The sequence below is a fragment of the Rhamphochromis sp. 'chilingali' genome (genome assembly GCF_963969265.1).
Source record: "Rhamphochromis sp. 'chilingali' genome assembly, chromosome: 7".
Taxonomy (NCBI): Eukaryota; Metazoa; Chordata; class Actinopteri; order Cichliformes; family Cichlidae; genus Rhamphochromis; species Rhamphochromis sp. 'chilingali'.
The window spans coordinates 30,807,396-30,825,559 of NC_137934.1; the positions used below are offsets into that span (position 1 = coordinate 30,807,396).

The 18,164-nt window shown below is 37.1% G+C and overlaps 2 protein-coding genes and 1 long non-coding RNA gene across 3 annotated transcripts; 1 reads left to right on the forward strand and 2 right to left on the reverse strand.

Moving 5' to 3' along the window:
- Nucleotides 1–4,219: 4,219 nt before the first annotated feature.
- LOC308400116 (uncharacterized protein) lies at nt 4,220–5,302 on the reverse strand. Its single transcript, XM_080887616.1, has 2 exons — nt 4,970–5,302; nt 4,220–4,654 (listed from the first exon to the last, which is right to left on the reverse strand). The coding sequence occupies exons 1-2, from the start codon at nt 5,049–5,051 to the stop codon at nt 4,263–4,265; spliced, it is 474 nt and encodes a 157-aa protein (XP_080743742.1). The 5' UTR covers nt 5,052–5,302; the 3' UTR covers nt 4,220–4,262.
- Nucleotides 5,303–6,839: 1,537 nt separating this feature from the next.
- LOC308399272 (uncharacterized protein) lies at nt 6,840–12,210 on the reverse strand. The gene is made up of 10 exons (XM_080886430.1): nt 12,099–12,210; nt 11,565–11,653; nt 11,090–11,208; nt 10,571–10,987; nt 10,262–10,487; nt 10,020–10,169; nt 9,105–9,322; nt 8,862–9,015; nt 8,671–8,780; nt 6,840–7,775 (listed from the first exon to the last, which is right to left on the reverse strand). Exons 2-10 carry the CDS (start codon nt 11,602–11,604, stop codon nt 7,464–7,466), a joined length of 1,746 nt encoding a protein of 581 aa, XP_080742556.1. The 5' UTR covers nt 11,605–11,653; nt 12,099–12,210; the 3' UTR covers nt 6,840–7,463.
- A 228-nt stretch (nt 12,211–12,438) lies between these two features.
- On the forward strand, nt 12,439–16,374 carry LOC308399273. The gene is made up of 3 exons (XR_013972099.1): nt 12,439–12,568; nt 13,557–13,655; nt 13,790–16,374. It is a non-coding gene; the product is annotated as an uncharacterized lncRNA (long non-coding RNA).
- The last annotated feature ends 1,790 nt before the right edge of the window (nt 16,375–18,164 follow it).

The following is an 18,164-nucleotide window of genomic DNA, read 5'->3' on the forward strand; positions in this document are numbered from 1 at the left end:
TGGAGCTGATAAAAGGGGCCCAGAGCAATTGATCTAATGTGGTGGCAGAGGCTGTGTCAAGACTAATGTAATCTAATAGATAATTTCTATATTGGTTAGAATTAAGATTATTTTTATTTTTCCAGTTCATGAGGACTGTTTTCTTGGCTATGCATAGGGCAGTGAAGATCATATGGGCTATATTCTTTTCTGAAGTGACATTATCTAAGCTGCCCAACAAACACACTAAGGGGGAGGTTGGAATGTTACATTTCAGACATTTTGATAAGTCTTCACATATCTCGCGCCAAAACTTTTGCACTGGTGGACAGAACCAAAGAGCGTGGATGTAATTGTCTGGTGTATTGCCTTGACAGTGTGAGCAGTTGTTGGAAGATGTAAAGCCCATCTTGAACATCCGATGACCTGTATAGTGCACTCTATGAAGTATTTTGTATTGTATTAATTGCAGACTGGGATTTTTAATTAATTTAAAAGTTTTTAAGCAAATCTGAGACCAGAAGTTTTGGTCTAGGTTGACTGATAAATCTGCTTCCCACTTTGCAGTAGGAAGGGATATTGATTCATCTAATTTAGAAAGTGTTCTGTATATTTTAGATAATAATTTGGGAGATTTAAGAGTAAGAAAATGTGCCGCACTTAGTGGTGTTTGTAATTCAACTTGACTGAGGTTAAATTTCTTTTTTACTATGGATTTAATTTGTTGATATTCTAAAAACCTTGTCTTGTTGATCCCATATTGTTCAACTAGTCTGTCAAATGGAATAAATTCTGTTCCCTCTAATATATGTTCTAAGTATTTAATTCCTTTACAACTCCATTCTGGGAAATTAATCATATTATTGTTTTGTAATATGTCAGGGTTATTCCAGATAGGTGTACGTTTGCATGGGATTAATGAAGACTCCGTTATTTTTAGAAACTCCCACCATGCTGTTAGAGAAAAGCTGATGTTGATACTTTTAAAGCATTCATGTCTTTTGATGTTTGAGCTAATAAATGGTAGGTCTGAAATCTCTAGATCCTTGCATAGTGCCTGTTCAACATCTAGCCAGGGCTCAACTAAGAAGGTATGTTTTAACCATTCTGAGATGAACTGAAGCCTGTTGGCTAAGAAGTATTGGTGAAAATTAGGCAGATCTAATCCTCCTCTATCCTTGGTTCTTTGTAGCGTTTTTAAGCTAATACGCGGGGGTTTATCTTTCCAAAGGAATTTGGAAATATATGAATCCAGAGATCTGAACCAATCTTGTGATGGTTTGTTAGGGATCATCAAAAATAAGTAATTTATTTTTGGCAAGATCATCATTTTTATAGTGGCGACCCTTCCCATGAGTGATATGGGTAAAGATTTCCATCTAGTCAGATCGCCTTCTACTTTCTTTAGAAGTGGGATGTGGTTTAGTTTAGTTAAGTCTGAAAGCTTAGGAGAAATATTAATACCTAAATATTTAATATTTCCGGATTGCAGTGGGGCAGAGGAAGAATTATGGAAGGAGCAGTTAATGGGGAGAACTGTAGATTTTGGCCAGTTAATTGAATAATCTGAAACTCTTGAAAACCAGTTTATTAAAGTAATTACCTCAGAGAGGTTGGTTTGTGTGTTTTGCAGAAAAAGCAACACATCATCCGCATAGAGACTGATTTTATGTTCTATGTTCTTACATTTTATGCCCTTAATTGTTGTAGCCTGTCTAAATGCTGCTGCTAGAGGTTCGATAAAAATTGCAAAAAGTGAAGGGGAGAGTGGGCATCCCTGTCTGGTGCCCCTCAGGAGACAGAAGCTGGAGGATGTCTGGTCATTTGTTCTGATACGAGCCGTTGGGGAATTGTATAATATTCTTATCCAGTTTATGAAAGAGTTTCCAAAACCAAATTTGTGTAAAGTTGCGAATAAAAATTTCCAATTAACTCTGTCAAATGCTTTTTCTGCATCTAGAGATAATATTATGGCTTCGATGTTTTTATCGTATGAGTAGTCTATTAAATTAAGTAATCTACGAGTGTTTGTTGAGGAGTGCCGACCTTTTATGAAACCAGTTTGGTCAGGATGAATTAAGAGGGGGGTCATTTTCTCTAATCTCTTTGAGAGAGCTTTGCAGATTATTTTAAGGTCTACATTTAAAAGAGAAATTGGACGATAGCTTGAGGGAAATAAAGGGTCTTTGCCTGGTTTTAGCAGGAGACTAATGTTGGCAGAATTCATATTTGGTGGTAGTCTGCCCTTTTCCTCGATTTCCTGCAACATGCTGTGGAATACTGGTGCCAAAATTGTCCAGAATTCTTTGTAGAATTCTGCAGGGAAGCCGTCTGGACCTGGAGCCTTATTATTGGGCATACTTATCAGGGCTTCCTGGAGTTCACTTGGCGTCAGTGGCGAATCCAGTTCCATTGCTTGACTGTCTAGTAATTTTGGAAGAGTTACGTTGTCAAGAAACAGATCAATTTCATTTTTAGATGGGTTTATTTGTGGAGAGTATAAAGTTTCATAGAAATCCCTAAAAATGTTGTTTATTCTTCCAGGATCATATATTGTGTTCCCCGATAAATCTTTAGCAGCACATATAGTTGTTTTTTCTTTATTTATTTTTAGCTGGTTAGCTAGAAATCGACCTGATTTGTTACTGTGTTCAAAATTCTGCAAGCGAAGTCTTTGTATAAGGAATTGTGTTTTTTTATTAATAGTTTCATTTAATTCTAGTTTTGTTTTGCATATTTTGTTCAATGTTTCCTGATCTTGGTGGGACGCGTAGGCTTCTTCTAGTGATTTGATGTTTTTTTCTAATTCCTGAATATTTTTGTTTTCTTCTTTCTTTTTGTGTGATGAGAAAGAAATTATTTTACCTCTCATCACAGCTTTCCCTGCTTCCCATAGAACAGAAGCAGATATTCCGGGAGTGTCATTAAAGTCTAAATATGAAGTCCATTCCTTTTTAAAGTATTTAATAAAGTCTTCATCTTTAAGTAGTGATATATTAAATCTCCAGTTTTTACTTGGCGTAGTATTATTCTTGTGCATTAGTGTTAAAGATACAGGAGCATGATCGCTGACAGCTATAGGATGAATCTCAGTGTCTGAAATGTCACACAGCAGTGAGCTGCTGACCAAAAAATAATCCAGACGAGAGTAAGAGTGATGAACATGCGAGAAAAAAGTATATTCCTTACTGGTGGGGTGAAGAGAGCGCCATGCATCGCAAAGACCAAAGTCGTTCATATACTGTTTGATTATATTTGTGGACTGCCAATTACGCTGAGTTCCTGTTGTGTTGAGCCTATCCATTTCTTCATTTAGTCCAAGGTTGAGGTCACCGCCAAGAATGAGTGTGCAATCAAGGTGTTCAGAGAGTGCACTAAAAAAACCGTGGAAGAATGAGGGTTCATCAACATTTGGACCATATATACTAACAATACATAGTTTTTTGTTCAATATTGATAGTTTAATAATTAGAAATCTACCCTCTGGATCTATAACTGTATCGAGTACTGTAAAATTAACATTTTTATGTATTAAAATTGCTACTCCCCGTTGTCTAGAATTATAACCGGCTGCAAACACGTTAGGAAACTCAGGTGTTTTAAGTTCATTTAAACCTGTGACAGGTTTGTGAGTTTCTTGTAATAAAACAACATCTGCCTGTAGTTTTTTAAGCTGGTTAAATATTTTTAACCTCTTTCCTCTGGTGCCAGCTCCATTTACATTCCATGTGACAAACCTCAGCATGCCCTTAATTGTGCGTGTATGTTTAATGATGTATGCTGGGTGTTTCGTTTAGACAGGTGGAGAGAATATGGAAACATCCCTTGTTTGTAAATAGAAAGAGAAAAAGAAGTGTGGTGAGAGACTCCATAAGTCTGACTATGTGTGTGAATATTCACTAATATGAACAAGCGTGGCTTGCTTATGTGTCCTGCAAGTCTGTGCGTGCTGTGAGGCTGTTGTGAATGTGCTGCCGTTGAGCTGATGTGTTTGCGTGATCGTGTTGTGAAAATATGGAGAAATAGAGGGTGTTGTTTGTAGGTGAGTGGGGGAGTAGGTGACCACAGCAGTGAAAGACAAGAGAAAGAAAGAAACCACATGAACTGTGAGCGACAACAAAAAAAAGGAAACGAAACGGAAACATTCCAATTAAAGCAATGACGGAGGGTGACGGTGTTATCTGCTATGACATCCTACTGATATTACTAGGTTAAACACATTTTAAAGGATAAAGTGTGAATGAATAAGAAAAGAGTGTAGCGGGTTCTTATCTGGAGTGCAGTCAGTATAACCACGGTGTGGTGCCGGGGTCGCGGTACAGCTGTCCGTCCACGTAGAGCCGGTCCACAGCGATGACAGCACGGGAGCCTTTCTGGATAAAGCTACGTCGAACTGGGAACAGGACCTTGCGTCGTTCCAGGATCTCTTTGGGGAACTGGTCGTTCACGCTGAAGTCCGTTCCTTTCAGCTCTCTGCCGCGACTCTTCACCTGTTCCTTCTGTTTGAATTGACTGAATTTGGCCACAATAGGCCGTGGTCTCCCGGTCCGCGACCGCGCGCCCCCCAAGCGATGTACTCTATCGAAGTCGATGTTCTTTACGGTGTCCTCCGGCAGCTTCAGGTGGATTTTAATGAAGTTTTTCACCGTTGCCTCTGCGTCCTCTCCGGCAGTTTCTGGAATACCAGAAAACACAAGATTATCTCTCATGCTACGGGCTTGTAGATCGATAACGGACTCTTTTATTTTTTTATTTTCAATGTTTAGCTGGGTCACGTTATCGGTGAGAGATTTAACCGACTCCCGTAGCGTGGCATTTTCAGCGGCAAGCGTTTCCACCTGCCGCTGGCTGAATTCCAGGGATTCTCTCAGAGATTTAAATTCCCGGTGTAAAATCTCCACCAGGGACAGCCTCGCATCGAAACTGGACAATCGCTTGTCGATTGACTCCAGGATTTCTGCGATGTCTTTGCCGGCAGGCGATGTTGTACCGGGGGAGTCTGCCTGGCGACTTCTCTTCGATGACGGCGTCTCGATTTTGGCCGGGGAAGATGCACTCTGGGCCTTATGCATTACTAAATCTTGAAAACAGCGGTCGATGTAATCTTGGAGAGCGTCTAAACTCTCCCCGTTGTCCTCCAGGGTGTTAGAGATGATAAAACAGATGTTGTTAGTTATATGACAATTGATTAGTATATTTGGTAATACTGAAGCTTGGAAAACCTTTGTTAAACTCTATGCTACCATTTGCTTTTTCTCCGCCAAAATCTCCGGCGTCTGACGTCACCTACAACATCACTTCCGTCACTTACCTCACTCTCCGTCACTTACCTATAATTCCTCTTTTCCAACTCGCTCCCTCACTCACATACACAAACACCCAGGGGCAGTCCCATGCATCCTTTTTCCACAGTCTGCAATACATTTACCAATAGGCTTCACCCTTAAAGGGCCATATCTGTAACATCCTGTTCACCGCATGCTTCTGAAGATAGAAAGCAAAGAAAAAAGTGAGACAATATAAATGCATGTAAGCGGTTAACGGTTGCAACAAGAACATCAGTTTGTTGCATTCTACCTGAAACATCCTGAGCTTGCAACATAATGAATAAAAAAGGCAGTGACTTGAATAGCAATTGATGTCACACAAGCCTGACTTTGTTAACAGAAACAGGTCAATGGATTTAACCCTAGCATGTGCAAAACTGTTCATAATATGTGGCCACACATTTATCTGTTTTTAATTGCACAGAATTTCAATCTGAGGGCTTTATTTAGCATCCCAAATGACCTCAATTACACAAGAGGATTTTACCACATTGTTTTGAGGACTTTTTTTTTCATTTCTATATTGGTTGTACAATCTCTAATATAAGATGGGGACAAAAAATCAGTTCACCCACGGAAAAAGGATTTAGTGATTTTACTTTCTGTGTATTTATTTGTAAATGGGCCAATTGCTTAAAACAATTACTTACACCTACTTAGCTATTTCAGGCTAGAGTATTTGAACAGCTGTGTGGGGAGAATAAACAGATAAAGCCTACAACTAGCATCAGAAAACAATGATGATTGTATTAATGCCCGCACATTCTTTAAACATGCGCTGACACTGTTCGTCTAAAGATAATAAGAAATAAAAAGGAAACATTTAAGAAAATTAATTTCTCTTTATTTCATTAAAAAAGAGTAGGCGGGAAGTTTATTGCCATTGATTTCTGCTGCTCTGCTATTTTGCTACACAACTCTAGCCTTGTGACTGGCTGCTTTCGACTCCATTTTGAAATATAGCAGGAAATGAGAGATGCAACTACGACTACTTTAAATCAACTTGTGACAGAGACTCCACAATCCGATCGTAGCATTAATCGTTAATTGCAGTTGCAATTAATTCATTTAGCAGCACTAAAGGCTAAAGTAGATCTTCATCTCATTTCTTACCATTCAGCGATATTTTTTAACATGTTTTTTTTTTAACTTGGTGTAAGGCTGCAGCCTTCAGAATAATAGCCCTGCCTTGCCTTTTCTCCTTGCTCATCTGTAACTGAACTCATTTTCTATTCACACGCTCAAGAAAATCTTATCAGAGGAGAGTTGTACACTGCAAAAATGGCTAGTCTATATTTAGGAAATAAATACTACATTTGATACAAAAAGCACTGAAAACAAGTGAAATTATCTGTCCATGCAGCAAGTTTATTTTACTTAATAAGAAATCTTGAAATAAGATTTTTTAATCCAGAAATAAAAGAACACATTTGAGAATTGAAGAGGGTTAAAATAAGCTTTAAAAAGCTCAATTTAAGATAAAATTACTTGATATCAAGTCCCAAAAGTAAGTTAAATATGCTAAATTACAGTCTTTTTTTTATGTTTTGAATTCTTACTTGCAGCAAATGAATGCACTGCAACGAGAAAAATAGTTCTAATACTATGAAAAACTACTCAATATTAGTGAAGTATGATTAATTTGTTTCTTGATTCAGGTTGGCTTATCTTAAAATAGAGCCAAATCGATATTAAATCCAGGCAAAAAAAACCTTAAAACAGACCTTTTTCCTAGAATACTCCTTGGCTTCTACTGAAATCACAACCAGGACAAGAGTGATATATGTCAACATTTATTTCTCTCATGAGAACAAAATCCTTTTTTTAAACAATATAGGGCTGCTGCACAATCCCTAAAAGTCTAAATCAACCCTTTAAAAGGCCTAAACAGAGAAAAGAAATTACATTTTTGGCCTTAAACTTTTGTGACAGTCACATAGTCTCACAATGTTGTAAATAATGGCATTACTGACTTAAAACTTTACATGCCTCAGGTAAAGTGTCACTAAGAAAAAACAACAACTTTCATTTGTAAAGCATTATAAGTAAAGCCGTTTCTCAGGACATTGCTAGGCAAATTAGGAACAAAGTTGTACAAACGTACTACAAAACTAAACAAACTGCAAATGACCTGATAAAATCCTGCTTGGTATTCACCTATTTCTCAAAGAACGACTTCCACTCAGCTATTGCTTTCTTATATGCACTAGTGGCATCTTGATCATGGATGGCATCAGTGATTACCTCAGTTTGTATGACAGAGAGGACCGTTGCAACACATTTTGGGTATGTTAAGTGCAAGGTGTAGTAATATGCCATCAACACCAACATTCCTTCCCAGAAATCCTCCAAGGGGAGAGTGGTCACTGGTATGTTTCCTACAGCAACAATGCTGGTTGTTCCATCAAAAAGCAGCACTGGGGAAAAGAGAGGCCGCTTCTCCAGGTATAGCATTGCATCTTCACCCGGCTAGAAAAGCACAAAAAAAGGACAAATTCTTCAAGATTTTAAATGAAAGGGTTGCTGTGCATCCAAACAGCTTAAGACACAAAAAGCAATATCAACAGTTTAGAATGCTCCAACTGATTTACTGTTGGAATAGAAGAAATAAATATAAAATATCATGAATATGAAATTTTGGAAATGTACACAACAAAATCTCCAGTGTTAAATTAACACTAGAGAGTGTCTATATGGGTCCACACCTCTGAGTGTTAAATACAACACTGTTGAGTGTTAAATTAACACTTTGACAGTGTTATATGTTTAAAAGTAACCTAGTCAGTTTTGAAGATTAACAAAGGCTAACACTGAGCAGTGCTGATTTTCTAACACTGGAATATTTCTAACATTTTGATTTATTTTCCTGTGTTAGAAAATCAGCACTGCTCAGTGTTAGCCTTTGTTAATCTTCAAAACTGACTAGGTTACTTTTAAACATATAACACTGTCAAAAGTGTTAATTTAACACTGGAGATTTTGCTATGTATTAATTCTGAGCATGAATTTTCTCTAGTTTGCAGCATTTTTATCATGTCTATTTGTGCTTTTTTTCTCATTTGTTTTTTAAAACTATTTCTTTTAACTTTGTTACATATTCTAGTTTTTGAAGGCCTTTTTAAATATATCATTTCACTGCTTCTACTTGTATCCTAACTGCAATGTGCTTTTGCTCTGTGCTGCCTCTCTGGAGTAGGTTTTGAATAACAATTAAGAAATCCTGACTAAGGAGTAATTTAATCCCTGCTGAATTGAACTTCAATCCACTCTTATTAAGCAGGAAAAGCAAAATAATAATATTAATAATAACAATACAAGTAAATGGAGTACAAGTTACAGTGGCTGGTATTGCAGCTGTTCGCACCTTGAGGATATGAAGGAGAGCCTCACTGGCACTTCCCAGCCGCTTTGGTGGTGTAGTTTTTGAAGGAAAAAGAGATGGAAGTGCATTGAAGAGAGTGACAGTAAAATCCACTGTGAACGGAGAAAAGTATCTCAACAAAGCAATCCGAACATATCTGATGTATGGATTTAATGTATGCAAAGGCCACTTACCTCCACGTACATCCAAGGGGAGAGGAGGTTTCAGGACCTTCTTCCAAATGCCATAGAACTGCACCTTCGAACAAAACTCTGCCCATCGACCCTTCATTTGATCTTTGTATTTGCAGTTGGAGCCACCAATGATGCGACGCAGTTCATCCATCGCCTATGACAAAGTTGTGCTCAGTTAGTCAAGAACTAACTAAACCTATCCAGAGAAAGCAAAGAAATTTAACTGAAGGTAGTTGAACTTACATTTCGTATGTCTTTGAAGCACGGGTATGCTTCAAGTATTTTTCTAGGCCTGTCTTCTTCCCTTGTAACATCTGCGTCAATAAAAGCTCGTCTGGCCTCAAACTCCAGGTCCAAAATTTGAGCAACGTCACTTTGGTTGGGTTTTGCATTGGGTTTCCTGTACATGTTGCTCAAGGTTTTGTAATGTCTTGCCTGCATCTTCAGGCTGTCATGGTCTGCTAGGGAAAGCAAAGAGCAATTGTAAGACATGGTGTAACTAGACTTCACAAAATTCAGATTTTTCTAATCAGTCATTTCTAGTAAGGTTGCATGGTTGTTTTTAAGTATAATATTTATGAGAATTAATGTTTAGGTTAAATATGTTTGAGTAATGAACTGACCCTATATGTCCTGATCATTTCCCTTTGTGTCCTTTTCTTATAATGATCATGGATTTATGTTAATTGTTAGTTTGAACAGAATCAAATATTAAAACGAAAGTTTAAGATGCCCGTGAATAAAACTGTGGTGAAAATAAGGTAAAGGTTGTTTACTGTGTATATCGTTCACATCAGTGTGAACAGTGATTATGAGCTGATGGATAAAAATATTTTAGGTAATTTGATCTATGACAGAAACACTGTGATAAGGCATGATAGATGTGACCAGCATGAGGATTTACATGTGTAAATAATCAGCACTGAGTAACACCCATTACAACACAAAATGTTAAAATACTTACTATGGTTAACTGGCAAACTGGAATGAGGGATCTATCATATGTTGATTTTACACACCAACTCGAGTTAATGCCAAACCACTATGATTTATGGAATAAACACTTAGAACGGGGTTCATTGCTTCAACCATATTTTGGAAAGAGCTGTAATAGGAACAGTCAGACTGAGAGGTAGATAAGGGTGATGGTGGACTTACCAACAACATCATCTGGAGGTGCAGTTGAAGGACCTATATCAGGCCTGGGTGCAGAGCATGAGGCTGACTTGAATAATAGTGGTAAAGCCAGCGTAGTATTGTTTGACGTAGTTGGTACAGTGGAGGGTAGCGGCAATTGGGATTCTTTCTCTGAGGAAAAAACAGAAGATGAACAGAATGGGTGGTCTCTTTGAAGTTTTAGATGTCCAAAAGTCATTAGTACAGCAGACCAAAGTACACACCTGCATTTGAGTTATCCTCGCTGAGGTCATCATTGCTCTCAAGAAGTATGGTATAGTCACTTGAACCACTTGCTTCACCACTTAGGTCACCTTCAGTCCCATTGTCTGTGTCATCTGAGCTGAAAAGAGTCTTCCTGGGCCTGCCTCGTTGTGGCATGGAGCCCTGCCTCTTCCTTGGAGACTTCATATTTTGGAGTCGTTTGTACAGTTTGGTGTAGATGGTCAGCTGTGGTAAAATAATATATTTTTGTACATCCTTTTATTATCTCACTCAATTTTAGATATTGTAGTGGGTAAAGAATGACTTACGTATGGCATGTGTGTGTCAGCATCACGTAACATGGGGTAATAGTCGACAATCTTCTGTGACATTGCTCTCATTTCGAGTTTGGAGGGGTATGTTACTTCTTTCCCCATGGGACTAGCACGGAGGATTGCAACCATGCTGGTGACTGTGTTCCTTACAAGTCTGCAACAGAGCTCCTTCGACATCCTACAGTCCTTTTCCTTTCCACTGTGGAGCAATGCAAAGTACTGACTGCGCACCATGTCCAACTCTGAATCTGTATACACCACATACTCTGGTGGGTCTGGCATTTTCATTTTTTTGTCCGCAGTGTAGGAAATGGGAGTGGAAGTTTGAGGCTGACATTGTGACACATCAAAGCCTAAGGGGTTACTCTCGCTTCGATGGAAAGTGTTGGCATCTTGGTCAGTACTCTTAAACTATAACAGTTGTGGGATATAAACAAAAATACACAATTAGGCAAATTAATGCTAGACAATATGGACAGTAATCATCTTCTTAGTGGTATAATGTGTATTTACCTTTTGGCTGATAAAATCCCAAATCTTCTTTCTACGGAAGAAATTTTCATGGCCCGGAAAAAGATCCTTTAGGTCATCCCGGGTAAAGCTTCTCAAAGTTTCCTCATCAATATTCGCAGCTGTAAAAGAGAAAAACAACTTCAAAAGTGATATTTATTTCTCTTTTCCTGGGCGTGGCTTATAACATATTGAGGTCATTTTTTGTCAGTAAATGTATTTTAGCAATAAGTAATATTAACAGGATAAAATGTCAAACTTAAAACAGTTTATCAAATATTTGGGAATGCAATAAAACTATTTTTGGGTGTCTTCAAGAATGATGTTCCAAGTCTATTTAGGCAAAGACAGCTCAAGGCTATAATGTGGATAAAGTTCAGAGTAGAGTACAATCCTAGCTCTAAGTTTCAGAAATGATGCTAACAGATGCTAAGGCTGCTTAGCTAACGTACCAAAATAACTGAAAAATAAGACTTACCCTGCAACACAGACAGTATGGCATCATCAAACTTGTCCATGCCGTGACAGCAGTTCTCTAGTTTGTTCCAAAGCCTCCACCCACAGTACCTGGAAATATCCTACAGCTTAAATAAGATCATTTAGCTAAAGTTAACACATTAGCTAGATTGCTAACTAGCAGCAGCCCTCACAAAACACGACTTTATCTTAATAACACCATTGTACCATAGTATTTTTCAAATCAACTTAATGTTACCAACCTTAAATTACTGTTCGCTTTGTTTAGATAAATAATTTTGATCTTCGTAACGGTCCTGATGGTGAACAAAGCAGGGGAAAAGAGTTTGTCCCACGTGAAAGTAACATCACGACAGGAACTGAGAATGCGCATGCAGAAAATTATTTATATTTAAATTTTTTTAAGTAAAAAAAAAGAAAATAAAAATATAAATTCAGTCTTAAACACTTATTGCCTAAAAATAAATATAACTGATGTAATTTAAACCTGAAAAATTGGATAATTAAGGATACATATATTTTTAAAATCGCCTACCTTTCCCATGGTCCCACACTCTCATCTGTGGCCTTCAGTGGAGAGCGGTAAAGTAAAGCTGCATTGCTACAGCGCGAAAACAGTTCACCATGGCGCTCTGGAGATGTATGATCTGTTTTATCTTTGTTTCTTTAACTCTGAAGGTGCTCCTTAGCCACATAAATGCAGCTCATGGTCGAAGGCAGGATTTTTGGGTTTACTGTGGAATAGATGGCTGTGAACAAGATTTCAGAGTTTTTAACTCATTCTTTCGCCACATTAAACGGACGCACCCTCTGTATTTGACGAATGGAAGCCCACCAAGAGGATGGAGGATCCCCCCAACATCCCACTCTTTAGGATCGGAAAATTTTGGTGTTTCAGTCTTTGCCAACTGTAGTACTGCAACAACAACCAGCACCGTGGAAATATCAACTGGTGGATCTTTGGCTGAAGTGCAGGAGCCTCAGGTTGTTGACAGCCCGATCACGGTAAGTGTTAAACTAAATAAAATGTAGTGTGGCTTCTGATGACAAATTTAGCTATGTCTAACTCCTCGTATTTGGTCCTATATTACTTTTAATCCTTTTCTCCATTTTTAATCAAGAGAAATTTAACGAGATCTCGCGATATTATATCGCTAGATATTGTTCTTCAAACTGTTACAAGCGATTTCCACTATGGTTGGATTTTAAATCACAATTTCATCCTGCAGGATGAAATAAAAAATAAATAAACAGAATAGCAGTTCAGTGTAGATAGTACAGGCTATGCTGCAGCCGGAGAAGGCACACACTCTGCGGCTGGCATGTCTCCTGGTGAAGTTTGCATCAAAGACACTCTCAGCGCGCTTAAATCGTTCAATGTGGCAGCAATTTGGGTATCTCGTAGGAAGAATTATAAGTGGTGAATACGGTTTCAGGTAAGACACAGAGTATTTGGAAGCACTGTAAAAAAATCTGTTGGCCAGAAATACTGCCAAAACATGGATAAGAATGATTTTCTTGAAAATTAAATTAATTAATAAATGCATACAATAAAATATATCCATATACTAATACTAACATAAATTCTAAGTGCAAATCTAAATTACGTGATTTAAAAATACATAAATAATTTAATAAATACAACAAACATGTAAAGAAACTAATATCTAAGTGCGAACAAAAATTCATTATTTAAAAAGATAAAATCTTATTCTCATGAATCCAATCCCTAGCCTCATCAAAACAATGGACAACCCCTTTTTTATTGTTTCTTTGTCTTTGATTTCTTTTCCATTTCTTTTTTCTTTATTCCAAAGAATGAATATTATATTATCTTATATTATATTGAATATTCACAACTGTAACACTAGTCACTGTCATGCACTTTGTTTTTTAGTGGACCAATCATTAGGTGTAACTGATTATACCTGTTATGTAAGAATTTCTATAATTGGCCAGGAGTTTGGAGTAACTTTGTTTTTCTGCTCTAAAGGAAGAAGCTGTTGCTACAACATCCTTTACCAGACATGATATTACCAGATCTGCTGCAGCTTTTGCTATCAGTGTTCAAGAACAGTGCCACTTATCACAGGTATGTTATAGTCTTAATGGATCAATACATTACATAAGGCAATCAATGTCTTACTTGTTCATAATGGAATTCAGAATTATTATTTTTTTATATAAATGCAGAATAAGTTACTTTTGTTTCAAATGTTTTCACAGAGAACGGTCAAACATATCATCTCAGGAGTGCAACAGTATCAGGCTGTTCTTTTGGATACGCTCAAGGAAAGAATGAAGACAGTGTTTGAAGATAATGCCGAGGGAACCACTCAGCTTCAAGATGAGGCTTTGGCTACATTTGATAAATTCATGGATCCTTTCTCCACCATTGCATATGGACAGAGTAGAGCCATAGGGGAAATGTTCTGTCCAGTCAACGCAGAGGAAGTAGTAGTATCCCAGAAGATATGTTGGGTAAAGCAAGGTCTTTCAAGGGTCATGTCCATAAGGAACAAAAGTTTTTACTATGTACCATTAATTGAAAGTCTAAAGCAGTTAATGACTAATGAGAGAATCTTTACCATGTTGAACACTGCACCACAAAGAAGCAGAGAGGGATTCTTCTATGATTTTAGAGACGGGTCCCTCTTTACATCTCACCCCTTGTTTTCTCAGAGGCCAAATGCATTGCAATTAATACTGTACACAGATGAAATTGAAATATGTAACCCCTTAGGGTCCCATGCTTCTGCAAACAAATTGGTCATGTTTTATTATACTTTAGGAAATATTGATCCAAAATTTAGGTCAAAGTTAACTGCAATACGACTTCTTGCTATTGCTAAAGCAAATGACATTTCTCAGTGGGGTATTGATGTTGTACTGAAAAGAATACTTCAAGATCTATCACTGCTTTACAATGGTGTAAGGATTGAAATGTCAAATGGTGAAATTGAATTGTTTGGTGCTGTTATAGCCATTTGCGGAGACACGCTAGCCCAGCATGAGATTGCTGGCTTTAAAGAAGGGATTGGTTTTGCTTATAGCAAATGTAGACACTGTGAATGCAACTTTGATGATATGCAAAGTGTTTTTGAGGAGAAGAAGTTTGTTCAAAGAACTCTGGAGAAACATATGAGGCAGTGTTTTGAAATAGATAAAGCAAGCACAGATTTATTGAAAGCGTCCCTCAAAACTACTTATGGAATTAATAGAAGAAGCAGACTAGTTGATGTTCCTGCATTTGACCTGATCAAACAAACTCCACAGGACATAATGCATGTTATTTTTGAAGGTGTTGCATCAATGGAAGTTAAATTTGTATTAAAACACCTAATTCTCTCAGGACAATTGGAATTAGACAAGTTTAATTCAGACATTCAAAATTTTCCTTACTCACCTCTTGAAATACGGGATAAACCATGTCCTATTACCTTTGGCACTTTAGTGGCTAACGACAACAAATTGAAACAGTCTTGTGGACAGATGCTAATTCTTTTAAAAATATTACTTTTTCTTTTGTATGGTGTGGAGAGTGAGTATGTTGTATTTATTAGAAAGTTAATTATGATAGTTCAAATAGTTCTTGCTCCCATTATTTCTTTACAAACTGTATTGCAACTGAGAAGTATGATTGAAGAACACCTGTATCAGTTCAAGCAACTTTTTCCCGAAGCCAATATAATACCTAAGCAACATTATATGTTGCATCTTCCCAGTCAAATCTTATCCCTTGGACCTTTAATAAGGAGTATGTGCATGCGCTTTGAGGCAAAGCACTCCTATTTTAAACAGTGGGCTTCTAAGTTAAATTTTAAAAATGTTTGTAAATCCCTTGCAAACCACAATCAATTTCTTGAGTGTTGTCAAAATGAAATAGGCACTGAACATCCTATTTTTGCAAAAGAAAAGGAATTCGGGCCAGTATCAGCTGTTAAAAATAATGAACATGTTAGGAAAAAAATTAAAGAATTTTTTGGAATAGATGTCATGCAGTCTGTTGTCTCAGTGAAATGGTATGTTCTAAATGGCAATAAATACATTGCTGGGAAGTCCATGATTATTGCAGATGTGGATGGCACTTTCCCTGTGTTTGGACTGATAAAGGATATCTTTTTGATTGACTCATCTTTTATTGCTTTTGAGTACCAACGCTATGAAACTTTGAATTTAAATGAAGACTTATTGGCATATGAAGTAACTGTGCCCATTGTTGCTCAAGCTACAGAATTAGCCCATGAGCTCATTGATTATACTTCATACTTTTCTATTAGTTTTAGGGACAGTGTGTTTGTGCCAATCAAATACAGTCTTTCTGATATTATTTCCCATAGAAATCACCCTTAAGATTAGGGTTGCACCAAGTATTGGCTTAGTGTAGTTTGTGATGATATCAGTTGACAGTCATTAAATGTTCGCTAAACCAATGTCAATGTTGTACCACATAATGCTGGCATGCTGGGACAAACAGCTGTCTTTGAAATGTGATTTGTATCATAAATTGTGGTTAATTTTTTTCCCTTATATGTACAACTTTGAAGTCAGACATGATTTTGAATAAATCATATTTTCAACAGGTGCCTTTTGTGAATTTCCTAAATCAAGCAAATTGAGTTTGTCACTCTATCTTGAAACAAGTGATATTTTGAGAGACATCTGGTGAGAGACCTAATGTAGGCTATTTTAAGAGTTATTCTTCCCATTTCTGGATTTCTGTACTAATATAGACACAATTATATGGTTATTCTCAATTTAAGTTTATTATCTAAAATCCAGACTTAGAAACAAGTAAATCTTTTTTTAAAAACAAGACAAATAATCTGGCCTGTCTAAAAATAGGATTTTAAATCATGGCAAGCACCAGATAATTTGCAGTGTAGGCTTGTAGGCTGGTACAAAAGTTTTAATGATGAAAGTGCCAGCAGCAAATTGCGACATGATTCCCTGGAGTCCATGAGAGGCTTTTTGACAGGGGAAAAAAAGCAAGAAAAAGAAGGGAACAGACTAATTCAGGCAACTGACCTCTACTAAGAAAAAATTTGAAAATAATACTTTTGACAACAAACTTTAAATACTTTCAGTATGGCTAAAAGAATAAAAAAATACATCTTTACTTATCAACTATATAAAACCTCTTAAAGGATTTGTGGGGGTTTCTCTTTAGGCTGTGCTATTATTCATGTGCCTACTAATGGAATTAGTTTTCTTAATGCAGATTGAGCACCCCCCCCCCCCCCCCCCCCCCTCCCCTCCTCATCCATCAAACTCATGAAGATGATGAGCAAGAAAAAAGATGGCCTCATTCACTTTATTTATACATACACACCTACAACGAATATTTACACATGGTACTGTTAGATAAACAGTTGCTTAATTGCACTATTCCACAGCTCGTTAAGACTCTCGGTATCCATTAACGTGAGGTAATTAGTCGTAATTTGCATCATTAAAGACAAAACAATAGCATAATCGTTTATGAATACTCAATCAGAGGATAATTACTTAGTCTTGATCTGCATCTTCAGGCTGGAGAGATGCAAAAAAAACTGCAAAGGAGGGTGGGGAGTCTTTGTTCTCTGACTGAAGAACAAGGGGCCTGCCTCTTTTCGTTCCCCCATGAACATACTTTTTCAGCTTTAACAAACCCTGAAATTTGGCTATTTAATTGCTGTTGGCCCAGTTTTTCTTTCTGTTCTTTTTTTTCTTCTTGGTGGAGGAAAGTGTACAACAAAGTTGCTGCTTTTGTCTTGTCTTGTAGCCTGTAAGACTGGAGAATGGCATCTCTCTTTGTTGGGTATAGAAAGTGAGGATCATTAGTTACCGAGAAGACGTAATGAGGGGTACGCTGGAGAGAAATATTGTACTGTGTGAATGTGTGATGTGTGTGAACATTTGGTGAGTGAAAGCTTAAAGTGTAACTATATGCGTACCTGCTGCTGCTGTATTTTGGACAAAACCAGTGTGCAGTAGAGTGGCAATTTGTTTCCATCACGTTTCAGTTAAACTCTGTGCTGTTGTGCCTGCAAACAGCCCCACACTAATGACTCTTTTTAAATGCCAGGGTATGAGTATTACTCAGATGATTTTTAGGTTTTCAAAAGAAAAGAAAGGCTGTAAAGATTTTATTGGAAACTGAATTTTTAAAATGTAATCATAAATACTTCATGTTTAAAGTTATGACTGAACGTATTGCATTTCTGAAAATCATTTACCTGAATATGTGTGTTTTGAATTCTCTTTGAAATTGCCCACTAATACAAGTTTGTAATTCCAGAAATTTCTTTTCCCTTTCTTCAAAGTGTATCCAGCATACAAGGAACTTAAATGGACCAAATTATATCTTTGTTGTGCTAGGTTCAGTCGACATTCAAGACGAGTAACCTCAGAAACACATCAAGAAAACAGACGAGATCGAATTTTCTTTCTATTTGGATATTCTTCCCAACATGTTCTGAAACATTGTCCAGAGTGCCCTCAATTTCACATGTCAAATCTTAAATTGAACCTTGTGAATTAAAAAAAAAAATTAATTTCAAAGTAATATTTTCAGTGGGATTAATTCAGTACTTAGACACTTGATTATATTTGAGAAGTA